Here is a 25,382-nt window from a genome sequence, read left to right on the forward strand (position 1 = left end):
GGCACCCTAAGGAATTTTTTTTATAGAAAAAAAAAACAGAAGGTGTAAACAAGGCGATTGTGTTGTTTTTCCTTGGATTCCACCAAGTAAATGATTTTCTAAAATTGGTCTTTGCCTTTTCATAGCTTCCAACTCATTTCCATATGTGAAAAAGAGGATTCCTATCCACTGTGAGCAGCAGGTGAATCTAAAACCGATAGATGTTGCTACTGACGAAATAAAAGACAGAACTGCAGAACTGCACAAGCTTTGCTCCTCGGCTGATGTGGACATGATTCAGCTTCAGCTGAAGCTGCAGGGCTGCGTCTCTGTGCAGGTATGGTGCTCGTCCAATAAGGGCGCAGAGCAAGCACTGAATACAGTTGTGTGATATGTTCTTATATTGGCTGTGAAAAAAAAATCTGTGTTCTTTTTTTCACGTAAGAAATAAATCACATTCAGTTTATATGAATGGAGTAGTATGTCAGAGGACTTTAACATAAACCTCTGAGACCAGCCAAGCGCCCAGCCCTGTACTCATCCATCAGAAATCATTAACTAATTTATTGGTGTATCATTTTATCAGACTAATCCCTTTAGTTAATAATTTTTCACACAAACGTCTCAGAAACGTAAGTCGATAGTGAGGTCTGGGTTTCTTCTGTATCTTATTGTGCATCTGCTCTCCCCTCAGCCCTTGGAGGTTTTAGTGAGAAGGAAAAATGCGAAATTTCCTACTGCTTACATGCTGGCCACACTGTCATTTTTTTTTCTCTTCTGTAATTTAGGTCAATGCTGGTCCATTAGCCTATGCGAGGGCCTTCTTAAATGAAAGTCAAGCTACCAAGTATCCACCCAAGAAAGTGAATGAGTTGAAAGACATGTTTAGGTAAGTGATAGTTTTCAGATCATACCTCTATTCTTTTTTCTTCCAGTTTCTTTAAGGAAAAAAAAAAAGACAGCAGTAGAAATGGTTGCCAAGTAAGGGCATTCCCTGAGTTCTGCGTTTGCACTGATTAATTGACCTCCAAATGGCACTTTAAGTAGTCAGGAACCCTATGATCTGTTTCATGCTCTGAGGTACTAACACTGCTCCTGTGACCCAAGGGATTAAAATGCCAGCTTACTTTATTGCTTTGGATATTTTAACTGACACAAACACAGCCCTACATTCATTACGCTATTTCCTTCTTTGCCCGATTGACCTTGCCTTATAGCATTTCAGACCATCTAGGGCAGGAGTGAAGTGGAGCTGGAAAGGGTGCACAGACTTCCTTCTGGTCTCTGTGTTCTCACTTCCACTGGGACTCCACAGGTCTGGGGAATGCCTTAGCTTGTTTGCAGTGAGTAGCCCTGTAAGTTAAGGCATGTCTGAATCGTCAGGAGAAAAGTCTGATTTATATAGAAACAGAATTAAACTATGGAACATGAGGACAAGTGGAGTAAAATAGACTAAGAAGAAAGATGGTAGCCTATACAGATGCAGAGTAGCCAGTATTCAGCCATTCATCAATATTTATGAATAGGATTTGCCTGGCTTGTGCAAGAGACTCCACTAGTTGCTATGACAGGAATACAAAACATGCATGCAATGGGATGCTTTACCCCCTTATGCATCCATTCTTAAATGTATGCATTAAGCACATGAAAATGAATGAAGGCTAGGTGGTGGTGGCACACGCCTTTAATCCCAGCACTCGGAAGATAGAGGCAAGCGGATCTCTCTGAGTTCGAGGCCAGCCTGGTTTACAAGAGCTAGTTCCAGGACAGCTAGGCCTGTTACACAGAGAAACCCTGTCTCCAAAAACCAGAGGGGGGGGGAGAGAGAGAGAGAGAGAGAGAGAGAGAGAGAGAGACATTAATATAAACATAAGAAATAACCAAGGGAAAGACTTTTATATTTCCTCTACTCATTGTCCATATTCCTACCAGCCCAAGTACTTTGCACCTGTAATATACAACACTATTGCCCTACTAGTAAGCCCCAAATGAATTCTGTTTGAAGCTTGACAGTAAATATTTCCATTAAGCTTCCCTGGGGTGTTGTAGGAGTTCTTTCTGTTCATGTGTTGCTTTCATTGGTTAGTGAATAAAGAAACTGCCTTGGCCTAGTTGATAGGGCAGAACTTAGGTAGGCAGGGAAGACAGAACTGAATTCTGGGAGGAAGAAAGCAGAGTCAGAGAGAGACACCATGGAGCCGCCAGAGACAGATGTGCCGAATCTTTGCCCATAAGCCACTGCCACGTGGCGATACATAAGATTAATATAAATGGGCTAAATCAAGGTGTAAGAGTTAGCCAATAAGATGTTAGAGCTAATAGGCCAAGCAGTGATTTAATGAACACAGTTTTTGTGTGGTTATTTCCGAGCTAAGCTAGCTGGGTGACCTGGACGAGCAAGCGGCCATCCTCCTTGCAACACAGGAGGCATATGTTTCGAGCCAGGTATTGATTTCTTTTTGTTTTGTATCAAGACAGGCTCTGTCTCCAAAGCCTTAGCTAGCCCACAGCTTGCTTTGTAGACCAGACTGACCTCAAACTCACAGAGACCCACCTGTGTCTGCCTACTGAATAATGGTGTTAAAGGCATGTACCTGGTAGTGAGCCAGGTCTTAAAAGCAGATCAGAAACTATAAAGAAGAAAGATAAAATGTGTTTCAGACTTAAGCAGTGACCATAGCTAATAATGAGAACGTGGAATATTCCAATCTTTCTTTAAGAAAGTCATAGTCAAAGGTAACTGACAAACTGATGGTGGGTGACACTTTGTAAGAATCAGTAACGAAAGTTTAATCTTCTGTTTTCATGTTCATCCACAGGAAATTTATACAAGCATGTAGCATTGCACTTGAACTAAATGAGCGGCTAATTAAAGAGGATCAAATCGAGTACCATGAAGGGCTCAAATCAAATTTCAGAGACATGGTAAAGGAATTGTCTGACATTATCCACGAGCAGGCAAGTATTAACACTTTTAAAAATAAGGACTGCATCTGGGGTCCCCAAAGTACTACTTAGCAAACTACATTAGTTTGAAATGTATTACCCTTAAATTATTTAGTTTATATTAAATTTTTAAATTTAATTTATTATTGACATTTTAAAATTGCACTTTAATTTATTTGCCATGTATGGATGTGTGGATTGTAGGTGTGCGTTGCATATAAGCCACAGTGCGCATGTAATATGGCACATGTGTGCCATGGTGTGTATGTGGAAATGAGAGGAAAACATGCAGAACTCAGTTCTTTCCTTCCATCATGTGGGGGCCAGGGATGGACTTAAGGCTTGACTGCAAGCATTTTTAACTAGTGAGTCATTTTACTGGCCCATTAGCTGATACTCTAAGATTTGCTTCTCTCCTATCTTCCACCATTTTAGTCTTGTAATGTGACTGTACCTTGGAGCAGTTACCTAAAACTGCTGTAGAAGTAGTGATCAGTAAGAGATCATTTTCTTCTCTGTGCTGTGGCATTAAAGCCAACTGTCTAAGCACATCTGAATTAATCTTCTGTAAGCATTAAAAACAGTCTCTCAAGAAGCGGCCCAAAGAGGTGAAAAGACTGGGCCAGTAGCCAAGTTCCTATGTGAAGTTATCTTGGTTAGAAGAAGGTAGACCCGGGCACTTGGGGAGATGGCTAAGTCAGTAAAGTGCCTGCTGCACGAGCATGTGGACCTGCGTTCAGATCCCTAGCACCTACATAAAGCAGAGCCGTGGCAGTATGCCTACAACCTTAGTGCTAGGGGTGGAGTGCAGACAGGAGGAACTGGGGCTCATTGGTCAGCCTGTCTCGCCAAGTCTATGAGATCCAGGTTCAGTAAGAGACCTTGTTTCCAAAAACAAAGTGGAGCCCAAAGAGGACACCCAATGTCATCCTTCGGACTTCCGCAGACGAGCACACACACATCCAGTGCACCTGCAGCAGCCCATGCACACTCCTGAACCTAAACAAAGACACACACACGCACACACACACACACACACATGCAAATACAATAAGAGCTTTTTAACTAGATATTGTTACATAGGAGATAGGCTAAATCGCTGAGTGTTAGGAATAATTAGAACTACCTTAGGAAAACAGCCTGAAAATATTAAAGTGATTCTCGCTCATAGCCAAACTCTGTCATCATTAAGTACTTTCCACATTTCATCTCCACTGACCCTTCTAGAAATCCTGACTCGTGTTGCTAGACTATCTGCTGAGGCCCTGGAATTTGTGTTTACATCCACTTTGCATATGAATTGCCAGTAAAACATCTTTATCATGTTGTAAAAGTTGTGGCATAGTGATCTGTTTCCTCCCTGACAGAGCGTTTGAGCTTATCATAAAGCCTTCTTTATTTTCTCTTCAATGAAAACACGGAACAAACTATATTTTTTTCCTCTAAGACAAGGTTTCCTCTAGCCCAGACAGGCCTCAAACTTACATACAACCAAAGCTAGTTTTGAATTCCTGCTCTTCCTGCCTGTCCCTGCCTTCTGAGTGCTGGAATTATAGGCATGAGTCACCATGACAGGCTCAGACAATATATTCTGAAAGCGGACCCTTAAAGTCTAGCATGGTGGTATACATTTGTAATTCCAGGATAGTGAGTTCAAGGCCAACCTAGACTACTATGGAGTTTCTAGGCCAGCTTGGTATGTATAAACAAGACAGGAGAAATAAAGAAACACAGTCTAGTCCTGCAAAGAGAGAAGTTCATTTATTTATTTTAGAATCTGGATTTGAGTGTTTGAAGGCAGCCACTCCCTGTGGGAGACTCTCACATAGCTTGCCTTATAGCTCGGCCCAGTGCTTGGTAGAAAGACTTGTCAGACAACAAAAGCTAGCTGACTCTCAGTTAAACCTCCTAGGTCCCCACATTTCTTCGGTATGCTTTGACTTAAAGAGCTTTGAGAGATCTCATCGCTGGGTGTGACCATGAGTTTACTGTTCTAATCACTGCCATCTGCTCGTTATGGAGAACCAGCGTGGACCAGAATTAAGTGGTTAATGAGGTCAGGTCCAGTCTCCTAAGCATCCATTCTTTGTAGTTGGAACCTTGGAGGCTTGCAGAACTTCCAACGTTCTTTGGCTTCTTTTTCGCCTTATTGGCCTATCTAGGACTGAACGTACATACCAAGACATCTCTGCTGGGCATGCAGAGGTTCCTTTCCCCTTCCTTCCCAGAGTAGTCGAGGGAGAAGACTCAGAAGACAGGGAAGCTTTTGGCTTCCCTTACTGTCTGTATCTCACCCTCACCTGTTAGCACAACAGGAGCATAGATCTCTACAGTATCATTGTCCTGGGTTCATTCTATTATCAAATAGTGTACATAGCTCGTTCTTAGAAACTGTCTGAGCTGGGCAGTGGTGGCGCACGCCTTTAATCTCAAGCACTCGGGAGGCAGAGGCAGGTGGATCTCTGTGAGTTGGAGGCCAGCCTGGTCTACAAGAGCTAGTTCCAGGACAGGCTCCAAAGCTATAGAGAAACCCTGGGCAGGGGAGGGGGGGCTGTCTGGCTTAATAACCTCATTGCTCGTAATACATGAGGAAAAAAAGAGTAACAATGACTCCTTCATGAAAGATAGAAAACAATTGCACATGCTGGTTTTAAACCCGTGTATACTGTCTGACAGTTACTTCATTTGCATGCAGCTGCATTGACTAGTCTATTCAAATTCAAGGCAAATTATTCAATTTCTTATTGCTGCTATGATCAAGATATTTAGAATGGTCATTTGGCCATTTCCCCCCTTTTTAAAGCATGAATTTTTCAGATCAGCTAGCTTACCCACCTGCCTGTATCCATTACTCCATTAAGCCATCGCTATTTTTCTTACCTGGAGACCATAATTTTAGACAAACATGAGCTAACATTAGCTAACTAAGAAAAGTCTTTATTTCTATATATTCATGTTTATGAAAACCATTAAACTTATAGTGATTTTTATAAGTCAATTGATACCTTCCATTAGATACTAGGCTAAAAGAATTTTTTCAGTCATATATGTTAAGATTGATAATACTCCCACAAAATAAGACATAGTGTAAGTACATACTGAAATAGGAACTGTTCCATTGAGCCCCATAAATTATTCCTTGAAAAAAGAAATGGCCTGAATATTTCTTGGTTGTTTTCAATGTAATTTGTTATAGTATACCAAAGTATACATTAAGTTTTCATACTTATAGACAGTAAATATATTTAAGTTTTGTTTTACTTCTGACCATAAAAATTTAAAAGAATGATTTAAGGTTTTTTGTTGTTGTAGTCTGGGTTGTGTGTTTGTTTGTTTGTTTTGCTTTGTTTTAATTTATTTATTTATTAAAGATTTCTGCCTCCTCCCCGCCACTGCCTCCCATTTCCCTCCCCCTCCCTTTGATCAAGTCCCCCCCCCCCGATCAAGTCCCCCTCCTCATCAGCCCAAAGAGCAATCAGGGTTCCCTGACCTGTGGGAAGTCCAAGGACCACCCACCTCAATCCAGGTCTAGTAAGGTGAGCATCCAAACTGCCTAGGCTCCCACTAAGCCAGTACGTGCAGTAGGATCAAAAACCCATTGCCATTGTTCTTGAGTTCTCAGTAGTCCTCATTGTCCGCTATGTTCAGCGAGACCAGTTTTATCCCAGGCTTTTTCAGACCCGGGCCAGCTGGCCTTGGTGAGTTCCCGATAGAACATCCCCATTGTCTCAGTGTGTGGGTGCACCCCTCGCGGTCCTGAGTTCCTTGCTCGTGCTCTCTCTCCTTCTGCTCCTGATTTGGACCTTGAGATTTCTGTCCGGTGCTCCAATGTGGGTCTCTGTCTCTGTCTCCTTTCATCGCCTGATGAAGGTTAATATTCAGGAGGATGCCTATATGTTTTTCTTTGGGTTCACCTTCTTATTTAGCTTCTCTTGACACAGGGTTTCTCTGTGTAACAATCCTAGCTGTCCTGGAGCCAGCTCTTATAGACCAGGCTGGCCTTGACCTCTGGTCTCTGCCTTCCAAGGTGTGAGCCACCCCCCTCCCAAACATTTTTGCTGTTTTTTTTTTTTTTGGAAGATTATTTTTTATTAATTAAATGTTTCATTTATTTTACATCCCAATTGCAGTTTCCCCTCCCTCCTCTCCTTCCATTCCCTCCTCACACCTCCCCTCTGCCCTCCCTTGCAATCCACCCCTCCCCTGTTTCTGTTCAAAAAGGGGAAGGCTTCCCATGGGTATCAACAAAGCATGGCATATCAAGTTGAGGTAGGACTAAGCTCCTCCCCTTGTATTAAGTCTGGGCAAGGCAATCCATCGTAATTTAAGATTATTAATTGCAGATTTCTTATTTAGATAGAGCTGGCAGCGTCCACTGTAGCATATGGTAGGGTTTTAGCCACGGTCTCAATAAGCACCCCGTTTGTCACATCTGACAGGCATGAGTAACTGATTAGTCATCAGTTAATTCTGTAGCATGCTTTCAAATTAGTGCCATGAGTTAAGATTTTTGTAAAATGAAATTCCTTTATTATAAGATTTAAGTCTAAGACTTATGACGACACAAATGATAGGACACAGGGAATTGTCATTGTAGACCAGGGCTTAACACTAAAGCCTCGAAGCCAACTTAAAAACCTGATGTCCTAGTTTGCTTTCTGTTGTTGTGATAAAAAACATTCTGACCAAAAGCAACATGGGAAGGAAAGGATTTATTTGACTTACGGGTCCCTATCCCAGTCTATTGGTGAGTGAAGTCAGGAGAGAAACCATGGCCAGTGCTGCCTAATGGCAGGCTCCCCATGGCTTGCTCAGCCTACTTTTTTTGTTTGTTTTGTTTTTGTTTTTCGGGACAGGGTTTCTCTGTGTAGCTTTGGAGCCTGTCTTGGAACTCACTCTGTAGACCAGGCTGGCCTCAAACTCACACAAAGATCCACCTGCCTCTGCCTCCTAGGTGCTGGGATTAAATATGTGCACCACCACCCAGTTTTGGTCTACTTTCATAATACAAACTAGGCCCGCTTGCCCAATGGGCCAGACCCCCCCATCAATCATTAATCATGAAAACATCCCACAGGCTTGCCTCCAGGCCAGTCTAGTGGGGACGTTTCTCACTTGAGGTTCTCTCTTCACAAATGACTCTAGCCTGTATTCAATTTACAAAAAAAAAAAAAAAAAAAAAAAAAAAACTAACCAACACACTCATTTTTTAAGATTTTTCTTTTCACTTGTGTATGTTTTCATGTGTTCACTGTGTGTGTGTGTGCATGCATGCGTGCATGTCTGCATGCAGTATGACGGCAAGAAAAGGGAGGGTGTGGGATCCTCTGGAGCTGGAGTTAGAGGAGTGTGAGCCTCCCAATCAGAGCACTAGGAGCCGAACTCAGGTCCTTTGAAAGAACAGGAGTGCTCTTAACCACTCAACATCTTTCCAGTCTCGAAAACCCAATACTAAAAAAAAAACCAAACTGAGCCAAACAAAAACTTAAGACCTGAGTTAGGACTCAAAGAGAGGCAATGTAATGTGTGTTCTATTCCTTTCTTCTAATTCATTTAAGCATAAAACCTTTGTTGCTTTTTCTTTTGATCACATTAACAGACTAACTTTTAAAGTATGTATGCCAACATGGATGTATATCTTTACATACATAGAAAATATAACCTTTGGATCTTATATTTAGTTCATTTTATATCAGTTAGCTCATGTCATCGTAAGTTTTTCAAATAGGCACTTTGATTTTTATCTTGATTCAGTATTATCTCAAGTCTGCAGGAAGGACTATTAGAAAAGTCCCTGGGTGATTCGGAAAATGGCTGTTAGAAAGTGGATAGGTGATCCATAAACTCTTGCCCAAGGGGATCCATGCTTGAAGCTTTTGTGATGACCTATTAAAATGGAATCCAAAGGACGAACCCTGTCTAGTTTAATTGAATTTTGCATTTCCTGACCTTTTGTTTTTCCTAATGAGTAACCAGATCTTTTCTGCTTTTTTGATACGCTGCCTTTGTAACTCAGCTGTGAAGACTGATGCTGGTAATGTTATTCTTTGCTCTTTCTGCTTCCCGTCATTTTAAATAGCCCAGTGTCAGTGATAAATTAAAGCATGCCTGTAATTTCATACACACAGGCTTTTTTAGGCAGTAGCCGCTTCAGCTGATGATAATGCTGCGGTTTTCTTGGTTTGTTTTTCCTTCAGATATTACCAGAAGACACAATGCATTCTCCCTGGATGAACAACACGTTGCATGTGTTTTGTGCAATTAGTGGTACATCGAGTGACAGAGGTTATGGTTCCCCAAGATATGCTGAAGTATGAAGAGATTTGCAGAGAAATGACAAGGAGACTGACTTTTCTCAGGAATATTCGGAGCTGTGCAAATGTTACAATTTAGACATTTCGTATGTAGGGAGTGTTTCCTCCTGACACCAAAATCGTCATGCTTTCATACAGGGTGCTTACGTATTTGTAAATATTTAAGCAACTTGGAAGTGCCTGGAAAATTGCACCACTGTGCTTGGTTTGTACTTTTTTAGGTAAAATCTATATGCTGAAAAGTAGAGCTCAAAACCATTCGTTCAGTGTGCTTAACGACTGCTTCATAATCACGAGACTCTGTACAATTGTATAATGGAACCCAATAAAAGGTAGAACTTATTTGTAACCTGAAGTGAAGGAAATAATGCTTGGAGTTTAGCATTGTTCTTAATAAGAACTTGAAGTCATTATCATATAAATCCATGAGGAAGAAACATTTTTTTAAAAACCCACACAGGACATGGATAAATTGGGGAGAGAATTTGAATCACTGCCTGCTAGTAGGTAAGGCCAGGGTGAAAAAGAACCAAACCCATACTTTAAAAGGAAAAGTTGGGAAAGGATGCCCTGGAAACACCAGGCTTCCTGCTTGCCATTTGATCTGAGGGAGTTCCACAACTAGCTCTCTCTAGCTCAAACAGCGGGAGGGATTTCTGGGGATGTCCGCGAAGCTAAATAAAACATCCTTGGGAATCTGGAGTCTTTAGATCCTGTGGGGCTTCAAAGCTGTTGAGGGTTCCCTGGGGGTGGCTTTTGTGGTGACTCTTTTCTCCAGTTGTGAGATTAGCTAGCACTGTGAGGGAACTTGGTGGTTGCGTGAGCATGGCTTGGGTCAGCGTAGAAACACAGATTTAACAATGGCAAGTTTGGAACTACATTTCTGTCTACGAAGGACTCTCAGATCCCTTCAGTGATTCGGGATAACCGGGTTATAAAGGACTTTCTTAGCTGGGGAGAAGGCATAGATAAAGTGGCCCATTTCATGGAAGATTTCATAGTAGCACATCACAAATGGCATCATGCCCATATATGGAATTGTTATTGTTACATTATTTATATGCTTTGGCTCCCTCTACAAGTAGCATAAACATCTTTTTTTTAAAAAAAAAATGAGATAGAAAGCAGTGTTAGCAACGGCCTTTGAACGGTGACCAACATATCATAGAACTTAAGATGAGGCACTAGTTGATAAACTACACAAGTCATCATAATAAGACCTCGGGCTTGTTAGTATAAATACTGGTTTACCTGAGATGAATGACCGGAATGATTGATTTAATATCTCTCGCTCCCTTCCCCTCCCCATCTCTCTCCTTCCCAATGTGTCTGTGTCTCTGTGTGTATCTGTGTGTGCCCTGAACCTTGGGCTTCGGTCTGGTGAGTATGAAGTATACCACTGAGCGTTAACCCAGACCATCTTGGTCTAACAGCATAGCACTTCAACTATAGCCAGACAAAGGAAGGGAACTGAACAGAACAACAGATGGGGGGAGTAAGTCCGTGCACAGGCTCCACTCCTGCCCTGGGAGCTGGCCAGTAAGAGTCCACTTTGTTTATCTAGTGGGTTTTTCGAGTCCCTAAACACGAAAAGGTCACTCTAAGGAAGAGGTATGTCTGTTTACCCAAATCCTAATGGAAATCGAGGCTAAATTCTTCAAAGACTTTGCCTCTGTGTGTTGTCATTTGAAAACTTCTCCGGCATGCTCTGCTTCCCCCGTCTGAGTTGTCCTCTTTATTAAGATACAATTCACGTACCGTATACATTCATTTGATTGAGTGCACAGTTCAGTTGCTGTCTGAGTACATTCACAGGGTTGTACAAGCATCATCTCATAGGACTTTCTCTCACCCACAAGAGACCCACATGAATTAGCAGTCACTGCCCCGTCCCCACCATTCAGCCCTCAGCACCAAGCAACCATTAATCTCCCGTCCTCCACACATCTGCCTCTTGTAAACCTGTGTCTTTTTGTGCCTGGCTTATTTCACATAGCACGATATGTCCATAGCTTATCCATATGGCATATTATCAGTCATTAATCCATTCTTTTCCATGTCTCAATAATATTCTTTCATAGACATACACTGTCTTTTAGCCATCCTTGGACATTTGGGCTATTTACACTACAGAATGAATGTAATATGCATGCTGTTAATATGAACTTGAGTTGACGTGTGCTTGAATAGACATATTTTCAGTTCTCCTGGGCATAGATATGGAATGACCATGACTGCTTCACAATGTAACTCTAACCTTTGAAGGAGTGTCCAAACTTTCCAACAGAGGCAGCCACAGCACTTTGCATTCCCATTGGCAGTACACATGAGTTCCAAGTTCTCCTAACTTCCCCCAGCACTATTATCTGTCGCTTTGATTATTGTCATCCCAGGAGGAGTGGAGGATCTAACTGTGGCTTGTATTTGAACTCCCCTGGCGGCTGACGAAGTTGAGGATTCTCACCCGTACATATCACCCATTTTTCCATGCCCTCTGGAAAGATGTCAGTTTACCTCATTAGTCGGGTAAAATTAGGTTGTTCGTCTTTTCATTGTTGTGTTGCAAAGCTGTTTGGTTTTGTTTTAAATATGCTTTCTAGTAGGACGTTCCATCTCACATATATTATTTGGATGTATAGCTCCTGTTGCTAGTCCACTTGGGCCGGCCCTAAATGTGTTGAAGCACTCTTCCTGTCGCAGCCTGTCGGTGGCAGTTGGGGAGACAGCTGAAGACTGACAGCTACAGAATGCTCCACGCAGGTGTGGCCCATATCTTGATTTACACGGCAAGACAGAATTTCAGGATGAGTCAGTATGAAACAAAGTTGGTGTTTATTTTTTTTAAAGATAGTCTATATGTGTGTGTGTCTCGCGCGCTCTGTGTGTGTGTATCTTAATTCCTTTCTCTTTGTTGCAAGTTTTGAAAATGGGAAATATGAGCTCTCCACATTTGTTCATGTTCAAGGTTTCAAAGGCTATTTATTCTGGTCCTGCTGTATGAGTGTTAGGATAAGCTTATTGATTTCTATAAGAAGAAAAAAAGGCAGCTGGAATTTGTGTAGCAATCGCTGTGAATTTTATGCAAATATTGCAGTCTTAAAATATTAAGGGTACATGAAGACCTAGTATTTAAGATGTTTTTACCATGTATTCATCTTCTTTTTAATGTCTTTCAACAATGTTATATCATTTTTTAAGTTTAGATGTATTTATTTTATATGTAAGACTGTTTTGCCCACATGTATGTCTGTGTACCATGTGTCTCCTGGTGCCCTAAAGCTTTAGAAGGTAGCATTAGATTCCCAGGATCTGAAGTTAAAGATGGTTGTGAGCTACCTTGTCAGCAGTGAGAATTGAACTCAGGTCCTCTGCAAGAGCCATTAATGTCCTCTTAAATCTTATGTAGTTTTGAAGTCAAAGTCTTACATTTAAATTTTTATTTTATTTCATTCCTTAATTGTTTTTAATTTTTGATGCTGTTGAAAAGGAAATTATTTTCTTAATTTCACTTTTAGATTGTTCATTGTGAGTTTATAGAAACAATTGATTCTTTTGGTTTTTTTTTTTTTTTTTTTTTTTTTTTTGGTTTTTCGAGACAGGGTTTCTCTGTGGTTTTGGAGCCTGTCCTGGAACTAGCTCTTGTAGACCAGGCTGGTCTCGAACTCACAGAGATCAGCCTGCCTCTGCCTCCCGAGTGCTGGGATTAAAGGCGTGCGCCACCACCGCCCGGCCCAATTGATTCTTTTGTATGTGTGATATATGCGTGAAGGCCAAAGGTCTTGTGCATCGAGCTTATATCTTACTGAGTTATGTGCTATATTCAGCTGAAACCTTGGTGGGTTTTTTTTTTTTTTTTGAATGACCTTTACGAGGATTCTATGGATACTTTTGGATTTTTTCCACTTAATATCCTATCATTTTCCTTCCTCCTTTATCTTCTTGATGCCTTCTGTTTTATATTCTTATCCAGCACCTTGCTAGAACTTCCTGTACAATTTAAATGACAATAGTGAGAGCAGACATTTTATGCCTCATCTTTTAGAGCAGGGTGTGAGTCATTACTTTCTAGTTTGGTGTTAGTTGTGGGGTTTTAGTAGGTCTCTTTAAATGCAGTTCAGGAAGTTTCTTCCAAAATGGTTTGCTTCTGTTTCCTAATCTGTTTTAATTATCCATAGGGTCCCTATATAGGTCACATAGAAATTTACACACAAATGCTCAGGAAATAGAATCCAATTCTATGTAATCAAATATGACCCCAGGGTATCTGCTTCCATGTTTTTGAAGATTCTATACTTCTTCCTGTGACGTCCTGCTTCAACACTCTGTAACCTTCCAGGGAAACCCAGAACAAGCCCATCTTCTACTTTTTCACCAGCATGAAATTTGTGCCTTAAAATTTCATCTCTTTGCCCAACACCTGGCACAGAAGAGGCACTGGAGTAGTCTCAAGAGAAGAAGGCTAATTTACAGGAACTGGGCTCTCTGGAGGCGTTTGCAATGAGCAAAATTATGTGGACAGACAACCTAGCCCTCAGAGAGGTTGTAGTTCAAGGAGATAGGAAATATTTGCATACAAAAGATAATGTATTGCGGTCTGATGAAATCGTAAATCAGTGGTATGGTAAGTACTTGACAAGACAGAGCCAATCTAGAGCGAAAGCAAAGACTTCACGGCAGACGGGACAGAGCTCTGGGCACTGGGAAAGAACTAGATTTTTCTTTTTGTTGTTGTTGTTGTTTTTAGAACTAGCTTGTTTGAACTGAATAAACCTTAGGCAGAACTTTAAATGGGAAATGGAAAGTTTTTAGCTTCATTTTAATTGCTACATGAGGTCTTGTTATTAAATTCAATTATCACTACACAGGATGTGGCGTGTATGTGTGTGTGTGTATGTGTGTGTGTGTGTGTGTGTGTGTGTGTGAGAGAGAGAGAGAGAGAGAGAGAGAGAGAGAGAGAGAGGGAGGGGGGGAGGGAGGGAGGGAGGGAGGGATTCTCTAGAGTTTTAGCGCCCTGGAAACACAGTATTTGGGAGGGAAAAAAATCCACCTCTCCCAGTAGGTTGAACCATCTTGTGATTCTTCTCATTTCTGATTAGAACTGTCGCCCACTACAGTAGCGTCTGGATGGGTTTCATTAAACCCTGTGACAAAATGACACAGTTTGTCTGGTGTGGAGCACACTTAAGGATCCCCCAACTTCCCATCCCCACCATGGCCTCCACTAGGGGCTTTGGCTGGCCTCTGAGGGTTCTGGTATTCTGGGGAGCATAGCTAGTATGTGCACTGATTGAAGCCAGGCTGTGTCAGAATTCCCAATTTTCCATTGAGCGCATTCTTCAATCCTTTTATGCCTACATTTCCTCACCTGGAAAATGGAGATATTCATTATACCTAGACCCCTAAAAGCTCAATAAGTTAACATGTATAATCCATAAAAAATAATGTCTAAAGGCACTAGGGCAATGGCTCAGTCGCTAAAGCCCTTTGCAAGCACGACAACCTGAGTGTGGAACCCCAGGACCCACGTAGAAAGCCAGGCAGGGTGGTGTGTGCTTCTAATTACAGGAATGCTGAGATAAAGTGCTAGAGCCAGATCCCTAGAGCTCACTGGTTACCCCGAATACCCTTCTTGGAAACGTTCAAAGCCAACAAGAGACCCCATCTCAAAAGGTGGAAGGTATCAAAGGAACTGACACCTACATATCCTGGTTATATTCTGACCTTCGCAGTAACTGATGTAATAGGTATGCCCACCCACATAGGAACATTGCATGGACACACAGAGGCATGATGCTCGTTACATCTACATAATCATTGCATTACATGTTAGCTGTAACTCTAATCTTGTCCCCAAAGCTTAAGAAAAATTTGCCATCCATCACAGCCTCTGTCTGGTTCTAGCCGCTGCATTCTAGGTGGAATGGCCAATGACTAGGTCAAGGTAAGGCTGTTCTGATTTTTAATATTCCATAGGTTCCCTTTGGCTTCCCTCACTCTCACCGGATGAGGGAAGGTGTTTTGCCACCATTTTAAGCACTTAATTTCATGCGTGTATGGGCACCGGCTGTTACCAACCAGCACGGCCATGCTGCACATGCTAGCTGACGCTCAGTCCGGTGCCTCTAGCTGTCAGGAATCTTTCATTTGCTCTGACACGCTTCTACCTGCCTCACTGCTTCCTGGAACCTATGCTGGCTTCCTTCCACTGGGAGGAAGATACGGCAGCTGTTTGGGATAGAAAAGTGTCACGGACAGTCGCGAGTTGAATGTATGCCTCTCCTTTAGATTACCGTGCCAAGACCCACACAGTTAACTGGTCTGTGGCTCCCTTGAATTAAATCAGGGAAGGGTTTTGAGACTTCCCCTTCCCCCCCCCCACCCCGGCCTACCCATTCCTCTTTGTGCTTGTTTCGTTTTATTGTTGTTGTGTTGTTTAGGAGGTTTGTGATCTTTTTTTTTGTCTTGTTTTTTTGTTTGCTTGTTTTGAGAAGGGTCTCATTGTGTAGCCAATGCTGGCGTCAAAGTCACAGCAATCCTCCTGCCTCAGGCATGAACAACCACACCCAGTTCATTTCTCTGTGTAACAGGCACTTTGGAAGCAACTCAGCCTAACAATGTGGTTCGCAGATGTGTAGTAGCAGCCTTAGGTGCTGTGCACAGGGTTGGGGTATAGCTGAGCCTTCCCTTTCTGGTGAAGCACTAGCTTCTGTCTCCCGGAACATTGCTGAACTGCATTTTCCCCTTCACTCCCATTCTTCTCCCCAGGGCCACTCCCACATTCCCGTGCCGTGTGGTTCTTCTCAACCTCCACTGTCCACAGCTGAACCCAGGCCCACAACGATATTCCATTACTCCAAGCCAATTACACCTAATGGCATTTGAGCAAGTCCCCAAAGCTGCTGCAACTAGGATCACCTAACAGGATTGGGGTAGAGGTCCTGAGGTGGTTCTGACTATAACGTCCCCCTTCAGCAAAGATTTAGTTTCTCTAAGAGCATTACCCCTACCTGCCCCATGCTTTGCAGGAAGCATTTCTTTCACATGGCTTTGAGCAAATTAGGCGCCTGGTCTATTTCTTCCCCCTCCTGCTGTGATCATGACACATCCCTAGGACACCAGATATGTCACCACCCACTGGGCTACCAGGATGTGGCTGAGTAGGGGGTGGGGTACCTTACACTTCCTCTTTCCAGGAAGCCAACTGACTCTAAAATTGCTCCATCCTTCCCACCAACATCCTGCTAGTTGATCTGGAGTGCACACTTTCATGGGTTTTCCTCAGTAATGATTGTTACTTTAGATCAGTGGTTCCCAACTTTGGGGGGGTCAAACGACCCTTTCACAGGGGTCACCTAAGTCCATCGGAAAAACACAGATATTTACATTAGGATTTGTAACAGTGGCAAAATTAAAGTTACGAAGTAGCAATGAAAATCATTTTCTGGCTGGGAGGGGGTCACCACAGCATGAGGAACTAACTCTATTAGAGGGTCACAGCATTATAAAGGTTGAGAACCACCACTTTAGATCTTGGAACAGTGGTACTTAACTACCAGTCACTAGGCATTTGGCAATACCCAGAGACATTTTCTGTTGCCATAACTCAGCAGAGGAGTTGCTACCAACATCTAACAGGCAATGGCTAGGCATACTATGAAAAGTCCTACTATATTTAACAAGCAGTCCCCCTCAACAACAACAAAAACACTGACTTGGGCCTGGAGAGATGGCACAGTGGATTAGAGCACTGGCTGCTCTCCCAGGGGATACAAGTTAAGTTCTCAGCATCCCCAACAGGTGGCTCACAGCCATCTAACTCCAATTCTAGAAGACCTGAGACCTCTGGCCTCTGCAGGCACCTTCACTCAACGTGAACATACCACACACACACACACACACACACACACACACACACACACACACCTACACATAATTTAAAATAATAAATCTTTAGAATAATTGATGGTGTAAACAGTACAGAAGATGAGAAACACTGTCTAGGAAGGACTGCCTACCTCACTGGACTTTAAGGACCCTTTTGTTGGTCATTCATCAGTAAGTCAATGCAAGGCCCCACTTGCCCATTAACTGCTGTTCCTGCCTCTTGTTCCAGCTATCTCTCCCATCGCATGCTTGCATCTCATAAGCAGTAATGGTCTGCCTGACCTTTCTTCTTCACTCAGTACTTCACTTTCAAGTTAGCCAAACTTGGGGACCAGAGGCTCCTAAAGATTGGCTTCATAGTCTCTATGGCTGCCCCTTCCACTCTCCAGGAAAGTGAAGTCTTTCTCACCACTAGTAACCATTATTGCAATAACTAGTAACCAACTCCAATTCCTTGTTGCCACCCGAGGAGCAGTTCTTTAATAAAAACAATAAAAAACACAAAACTGGGCCTCTAAGATTATTAATCGTAAACTAGGCATGGTGATATATGTCTCTAATTCCACTACTCAGGAGGCAGAGGCAAGAGGATCTCTGTGGGTTCCAGACCAGCCTGGTCTACAGAGTGAGTTCCAAGACAGTCAGGGCTACACAGAGAAATCCTGTCCCCCAAAAAGAAAAAAGAAAACCAAGATTTTTAATCCTGAACAAAAAGCAGTAGGTAGGGGTAGGGTAAAGAAAACTAAGAAAACATAAAGTCTAACGGCAGTGGTGGCACATGCCTGAGGTCCCAGCACTCAGGAAGCAGAAGCAGACAGGCAGAGAACTGAGTTAGAGGCCAGCCTGGTCTGCAGAGTAAGTTCCAGGACAGCCAGGGCTACACAGAGAAACCCTGTCTTCAATAAATAAATAAATAAATAAATAATAAAAAATAAAAGAAAGGAAGAAATGAAAAGCATAGAGTCTGGAATCAAGAGATATGTAAACCCTTTGGATGTCAGTCTAGGGTGAAATTTCTCCCCCAAATGTCTATGATTTCAAGATTATCCCAATAAAAGTTCCAGAATAAAAATTTGAACTTGACAAAGTGATTTAAAGTTTTATGTATATGTATATGTATATAAATATAAATAAATGAATATACCATCATATATATATGAATGATGGTAGGTATGGTGGTGCATAACTTTATTCCACTCAAAAGACTGAGGCAAGAGGAAGCCAAATTCTGGGCCAGCCTGTGCTTTAGAACAAGACTCTTAATAAATTATTAGAAATGCTGAGTAAGTAACATTAGAACAACTAACTATGCATTTGCACAAAATCTGAGGATTTAATTAATCACAGATTAAAAAAACTTAGATGAACTATAAATATAAGGGTCCTTACAAATCAATCGGATGACATTTCTCAATAAGAAAACAGGTAACGTGTAGCTGGATATACAGTTCAGGGGTACAGTGCTTGCTAAGCCTATGTGAGACCCCAGCTTCCATCCACAATAAAGAAAATAAGTGGGGGCTGGAGTTGTGACTCAGTTGATAGGGTGCTTAAGCCCCGAGTTTTATCCCCAGTACCACGTGAGGCCAGTTATCGTGGTACACACCTGTAAGTAATCTCGGCACTTGGCAATTAGAGGCAGTAGGATCCAAACTGCAAAGTCATCCCGAGCTACAATGTGAGTTTGCAGACATATAAGTCACAGTCTCAGTAAAAGGTAAAGATGAATAGGCAATTTGCAGGAGGACAGTACACATGGCCGCTGAACTGATGAAGAGATGTTTAACTTTATTATTAAAGAAATACGGGGCTGGAGAGAGCTCAGCCATTAAAGGCTAAGCCTCATAGGCAAACTACAAGAAATGAAGAAATGTAATTAAAACATTAGTGTTGTGAGACTGAGACATATTTATTACACTCTAAGAAAAACCCAAATGCGAATAAACATTGAATCACCTAACCTTTTAAGAGATGGGGACAACCTGCATCACCTCCCTTGCTTTCTTGCTTTTTCTTCCTCTTAGACTTCTTGCCGTCTTGATAAAGTAGGTCAGAGTCTCACTAGACATGCCAAGAAAGGTTTTCCCTCCCATTACAAATCTGTTCAAATGTTGTTGTTTCGTAGGTTGTTTTTTGTTGTTGTTGATTTGTTTTTGACTGGTCGATTAGTTGGTTGCTTTCATGTTCTGATTTGAGAGACAGGCCTTTTCACCAAGATGACTAATGCCAAGATTGAACTTATCCAGGTGAGGACTCACTCCTGAGTCACAAAGGTTCCACATTTCTATTGGCTCCCAACTGATTACTATCTGAACAAAACACAAGCACAGCACTCGGGAGGGCGGACTCAGGCTGAGGCAGCAATACCCACGGGAGCGCTGCAGACGGGTAAGGAAGGAGGGAAGAAGAAAAGGGCGTGGAAAGAAATGATGTCACCAGAAATACACATAGTACCCGACCTATCTTAAAGCATCTGATTTAGTGTTCAATATCACTTTGTAAGGTAACTTATTAATCGTTTCTTTGTTATTAATGGAGAACCTAAGAGGCCGTGAAACTCACTAACTGGTTTGAGATTGATTACTGAGTAGCAGAGCTGGGGGCTGGGTCTAGGCAAGCTGATGGGACAGTTTCACTCAGGTTCCTTCTAAGGCGAACCAAAGCGAAAAGAGAGCCATGAAAGAACAAACAGAAGGAAGGTGGAGGAAGTCTCAAGTTCTCAATCACTGGAAAGCCATTGTCAGAGGGTGCCTCTTCTCCTTAGCAGTACTAAACCCAAGCCCTTGCAATGTTCCACCTTGGGCTCTGTAACCAAAACTTCCTGAAACCATCTGGCCAGAGGGCTTCAGTCTAGGGAAATTGATGTTGCATACAGAAATAAACTCTGTTTCCACACCAGGCAAAACTGTTGTTTTCAGAAGGCATTCCATTGAGTTTAGTAACACCAAAGTGCTGCCTCTGGGTCCTTTTTCCTCCTGTTTGCATGAGCAGAACCTAGACAAGGACCATTGAAAAGATCCCCTGTGCCCTACTCCCCAACATTTAGCTGACATTTAACAGGAAAGGATAAAATTGCAGCTTTGTCATTTGGTTAACTCTTTGAGACAGAATCCTTTGTAGTCCAGGATGGCCTAGAACTCTCTGTGTAAACGAGACTTGTCTATGCCTTCTGAGTGCTGGGATTACACGTGGCAACACCATGGCTAAACTGCAGATTTCGAGCTGGAAGAAAACATTACATCTTAGTAAACTGAAGATGTGTTCAGTTTCTTTACTCCATTCTGTTTGTTTATCCCCACGGTGCTGACAAGGGAACCCAGGCCTATACATGCTAAGTAAGTGCTCTACCCCTGAAGCTACACTCCCAGAACCTTACACAAAAATTTTCAACACTGTTATTGCCTATAAGGCCTATCCTATTCTTCTTTCTGTTGCTGTGACCAAATACTCAGCAAAAGCAATTTAGGAAAGGAAAGGGGTTATTTGACTACACTTACAGATCATAGTCCATCACTGAGACAAGTCAGAGCAGAACCGTGAAGCAGAAACCATGGAAAAATGATGCTTGCTGGGTCACACACAGACTAAAGCTTAGCCAGGTTTTTATACAGTCCAGGACCACCTCCCCAGGAAAGGTGTGGCCCACAATGGTCTGGGCTTTTTATATCAGTTAACAATCAGGTAAATCCCCACAGACATGCCCACAGGTCAATCATAAGTAACCAGTTTTCTTTGCTTTCTGTGTGGCCCTGGCTATCCTGGAATTCGTTTGTAGGCCAAGCTGATCTCGAACTCACAGAGATCTGCCTGCCTCTGCCTCCCTAGTTCTGGGATTGAAGCATGTCCACCACTGCCCGGTTTATATAGTTTTTCAATTGAGATAGTTGTTTCTCTTTTCAAATGATTCTGTGATGTGTCCGCTGCTATTTAAAGCTAACTAGGACATTGGCTGATTTAATTCTTCTGAACGTATATGTATTTTTTTTTTAATTTCTAACTAACAAAAGTTACACATGCTTTGTGGTACAGTGAGATATGTGTGTGTGTGTTATTGTAGCTGAATAAAAAATTAGCTTACCTATCATTCCACATACTCATCATTTCTTTGTGATAAGATTGATTAATAGTCACTCTTTCAGTAATTTTGAAATACATAATGCATTAGTCTATGATCACTGTCAGGAAGATTGGCAGGCTCCATTCTTCCCGTCTAGCCACAACATTGTTCCACTTGACTAACACTTCCCCTACCGCAACAGAATTCACATAATTAATACAAACCAATTTAGATTTTTTCCAGACCCTACTAGACCTCTCTTTTCTTTTTTTTTCCAGCCCCTTAAATAAATCCTTAAGAGTCCTCTAGTCTTCATTCGCTTTGTATCTAAAACTTAGGATTTATATTAGTTCTTTTACTCGTTGTTAGGACCAAAGACCTGAGAAGAAGCAAGTTAAGAGAGCTCGGGTTTATTTTTGCCCAACAGTTGGAGACCACAACTCTCTGCTATGGCAACCGGAGGGTGAGGCACCTGGTCACATTGTATCCTCAGAAGCAGAAAGAAGCAAATGCCAGTGATCAGCTCACCTTTTCCTTTTTCCCTTTTTATTCTCTCTAAGACTGCAGCCAATGTAAAGGTGCCACCCCCATTTAGGGTGAGTATTCCATCCTCAGTTAAACTTCTCTGGAAATTCCCCCAGGGACACTCCCAGAGCTGCTTCCTAGGTGACTCCAAATCCAGTTAAGTAGACCACCAAGATTAATCATCATGGAATTCTGTAGACATCAAACCTTTATTTCTAAGTCAAACATCAAAACTTAAGATGTAAGTGGACCCTTCATGCAGTTAGTGGGAAGATACTCTGGATGCTTATATTCTTATTTCTGGAGAAGGAGAAGTATGTCAATATCCACTATCTCTGTCTCCAGCTAGGTCCAATCTCATGAGCCCCACAGTCACATACCCAACTGTTTTCTGAGTTGTTCTCCTCAGGTGGCCCAGAGACACTTGCCAATGACATGCCCTCACAAACTTCCTCCTCTTCCCTCTTTAAAATTATATTTTTATTTATTCTTTGAAATTTTCATGCAGATTGCATTTTGAATGTATACATCATTACCTCCCTCCAACTCTCCTTAATGCTCCCTTCCCATCTTCTACCTAACTTCACGTTCTCCACTTGGTTGTTGTTATGATTTACCCCCAAGTCAAATTAGCACTGCCCATATGTGCGTGGATGAAGAACTATCCATTGAGGTGTGAACAACTTGATAGCAGACACGTCCCCAAAGGAAAGTGACTCAACAGCATCTCTGCCAAGGGTGAGACATTGTTCCCATGATTCCTGTTGGAATATCCACTGGTTTTCTACTATGCAAGTCACCATATTTGCTCTGAGTTAAGGTGTGCAACAGTAATGTCCAGTCCAGAAATAAACATTTCACAGCTCTCCACTAATCTGCCAGTTTGTACTTTCTTTCTACCCACTCTTCCAAGATGTTACCTGAGCCTTGGATTAGGATAAGATAATATAGATGATTAATTCACCAAAGTTCTTCACACTTTGACCAGTTATCCGTCTCTGCATTGTCATCCATTCCAAATAGAGGCTTCTCTCACCAAAACTAGGAACAACATAAATCTATAGCTACAAATATAAATGTTTAGAATGCAATTTGACAGAATGACCATTTAGCAAAACAACTGTTGTGGAATATTAGTTTAAGATGTGTTATATTTGTTTATACTGTGAAATATTTGTTTAACAATGCAAAGATGTGTTACATTCTTTTATATTGCATTTGTTTAACTCTGTGAAGCTTTGTTATTTTGCCTGCCTAAAACACCTGATTGGTCTAATAAAGAGCTGAATGGGCTAGACCAATAGCAGGGCAGGAGAAAGGGTAGGTGGGGCAGGCAGGCAGAAAGAATAAATAAGAGGTAAAATCTAGGCTAAAGAGGAGGAGGGCAAGAAAAGAAGGAGAGAAAGATGCTGGGGCCAGCCACATAGCAGAACAACCAGCCCTAGAGTAAGAAGGAAGAAATATATATGGAATAAAATAAGGTAAAAAGTCCAAAGACAAAATGTAGTTAAAGAGAAATAGAATAATTTAAGTTAGAAAAGCTAACTAAAAACAAGCCAAGCTTCCCAACATTTGGGAGGTAGAAGCAGGTGGAGCTCTGTGAGTTCAACGCCAGTCTGGTCTACAAAGTGAGTTCCAGGACAGTTAAGGCTACACAGAGAAACCCTATCTTGAAAATGAAAGAAAGACAGAAAGATGAAAGAAAGAAAGAAAGAAAGAAAGAAAGAAAGAAAGAAAGAAAGAAAGAAAGAAAGAAAGAAAGAAAGAAAGCTAAGGCTGGAAATTCAAAGCAAGAATAAGCCTTTGTGTAGTATTTATTTGGGAACTGGGTGGTGGGCCTCCAAAGAGGAAAGAGAAAACCAACTACAAATAACAACAGTAGGTTCCTCTTAGGGACTATGATCTCCCAAGTCATGAACTTTTGACCAGGTTTACAATGCCATGCACGAAATTCCTTCCTATGGAGCAGGTCTCATAGTCAATCATAAAGCAGTTGGTTCTCCCAATAAGTGTCATGCCAGAATTGCAGGAGTGGGTACATCTTACCAGGAAGGGCATTCGGCACAGTAGCATTCAAAGTACAGTGCTGGTTGAAAACATTGCTGTCTATTCTCCCTCAGCAACCTGAAGAACATCTTCCAGCACAGAGTAAGCTAGCTATTATGGGATTTCCTAGTCGAATGAGGTTGATTTCTCTGTCCTGTATCCACAATGACTGGAATAAAATGTTTATTCCAGAATAATAACCGTTTGAGTAATGTTAACAAATAATAATAATAGTAATGGCTTTCCTAGCATGCCTAGTGAGACTCTGATCTACTGGATCAAGATGGCAAGAAGTCTAGGAGGGGCCTGCTATTAGGAGAAGTAGTTACCTGTGGTAAGAAGCAAAGAGAAGAAAAACAGGAAACCAGGGGAAGGTGGTACAAGTTGTCCCCATCTTTTATTAGACTAGGTGGCTCAGTGTTTAGCTGCCTTCTGCAATAAATACTTATTTATTAAGTAATAGCATTCATTAATAATAATTAATTGTTAAGAATAGCTATTTATAATTTATTCATTAGATATTGGGGTAGGGTACAAGCAGGAGCAATGGCAATACCTTTTATTGTTTAGGGTGACTCTGCAGCCTCCCTGATGAATAACTTGTAGGAATGCATCCCAGGCCTGGCACCGAATTTTTCATTTAATGACCAATGACTTCTGGGAGCCTTGTTGACTGCCAAATGCAGGGTATTTTCATAGACCACATAGATAGATAGATAGATAGATAGATAGATAGATAGATAGATAGATAGATAGATATAGATATAGATATAGATATAGATATACTACACAGATGTAGATTTTAGCATATAAGCTAGTATATTTCCATAAGGCTTCTTTACACATCCTTAGTTTTGGTTACCCCACCCACCCACTGTAAGATTCTTCCTCTCTATCCCCATCCTCACTTACGCCTCAAAGTCTCTTCTTTTTCACATGCTTTTCCTCCTGTGCTCTCCAGCTCAGTGGCCACAATGCTTCCCATGCAGCTCTGTAAGCCGTAAGCCAACAAGTGCTCTAGAATAGCAGTCCATGTCCTTTCTGCCTAAAGGGTTTGCTATGATTTGAACTTAGTTTGTGTTCCAGCATAAATTTATGTGTTGGGAACAAAGTGATGGAGTTGGAAGGCAGTGTGGGCCTTCAAGAGATAGAGTCCAGAGAGAGGTCATTGGGTCATTAGGTCATTGGGGCATGAAGTAGTTCTCTGGTGATCCCTTGGTAGTTTTCAGGAGAGGTGTATTATAAAAGACCAAGTCTAGTCCTCCTGTCTCCTTGGCTTCCTGACTAAAGGGAAATCTGGCTCTTCCTCAAATGGGCTTCTGCCATTGCTAGCTGTACCATGAGGTGATCAGCCAGGGGTTAGCCCTACACTACAGAGCCTGCTAGGTACTGTTTAGACTTTGGACCAAGTAAAGCTTTTCTTCACAAGTAGATAATGTCAGGTAACAAAAACCTAATACAAGGTCAAATATAAAAGTATAGTGGTTCTTTCAGTATCCACACAAAATGGGTTCCAGAACTTCCTACAGATACCTGGGGAAGCTCATTGACCTTATTTAAAATTCTGTACTATTTGCATATAAACTACATATGCCCTCATATATTTTCTTCAATCAATCATTATTTATTTA

General features: G+C 41.7%; 1 protein-coding gene across 3 annotated transcripts in view; it reads left to right on the forward strand.

Annotated features, from left to right (window-relative positions):
* The window catches only part of Dock11 (dedicator of cytokinesis 11), a 195,480-nt gene extending 185,899 nt beyond the window's left edge, over positions 1-9,581 (forward strand). For all 3 annotated transcript variants that reach the window (XM_050121924.1, XM_050121926.1, XM_050121927.1), the window contains 4 exons: positions 126-316; positions 768-868; positions 2,799-2,937; positions 9,123-9,581. In XM_050121924.1, coding sequence (XP_049977881.1) covers positions 126-316; positions 768-868; positions 2,799-2,937; positions 9,123-9,242 — 551 coding nt within the window. In that variant the 3' untranslated portion in view covers positions 9,243-9,581. The remainder of the gene's footprint in view (positions 1-125; positions 317-767; positions 869-2,798; positions 2,938-9,122) is intronic.
* Positions 9,582-25,382: the final 15,801 nt, after the last annotated feature.

This window comes from Alexandromys fortis, unplaced genomic scaffold (assembly GCF_014885135.2).
Source record: "Alexandromys fortis isolate MF-2015 unplaced genomic scaffold, M_Fortis_MF-2015_v1.1 scaffold_189, whole genome shotgun sequence".
Classification (NCBI taxonomy): Eukaryota; Metazoa; Chordata; class Mammalia; order Rodentia; family Cricetidae; genus Alexandromys; species Alexandromys fortis.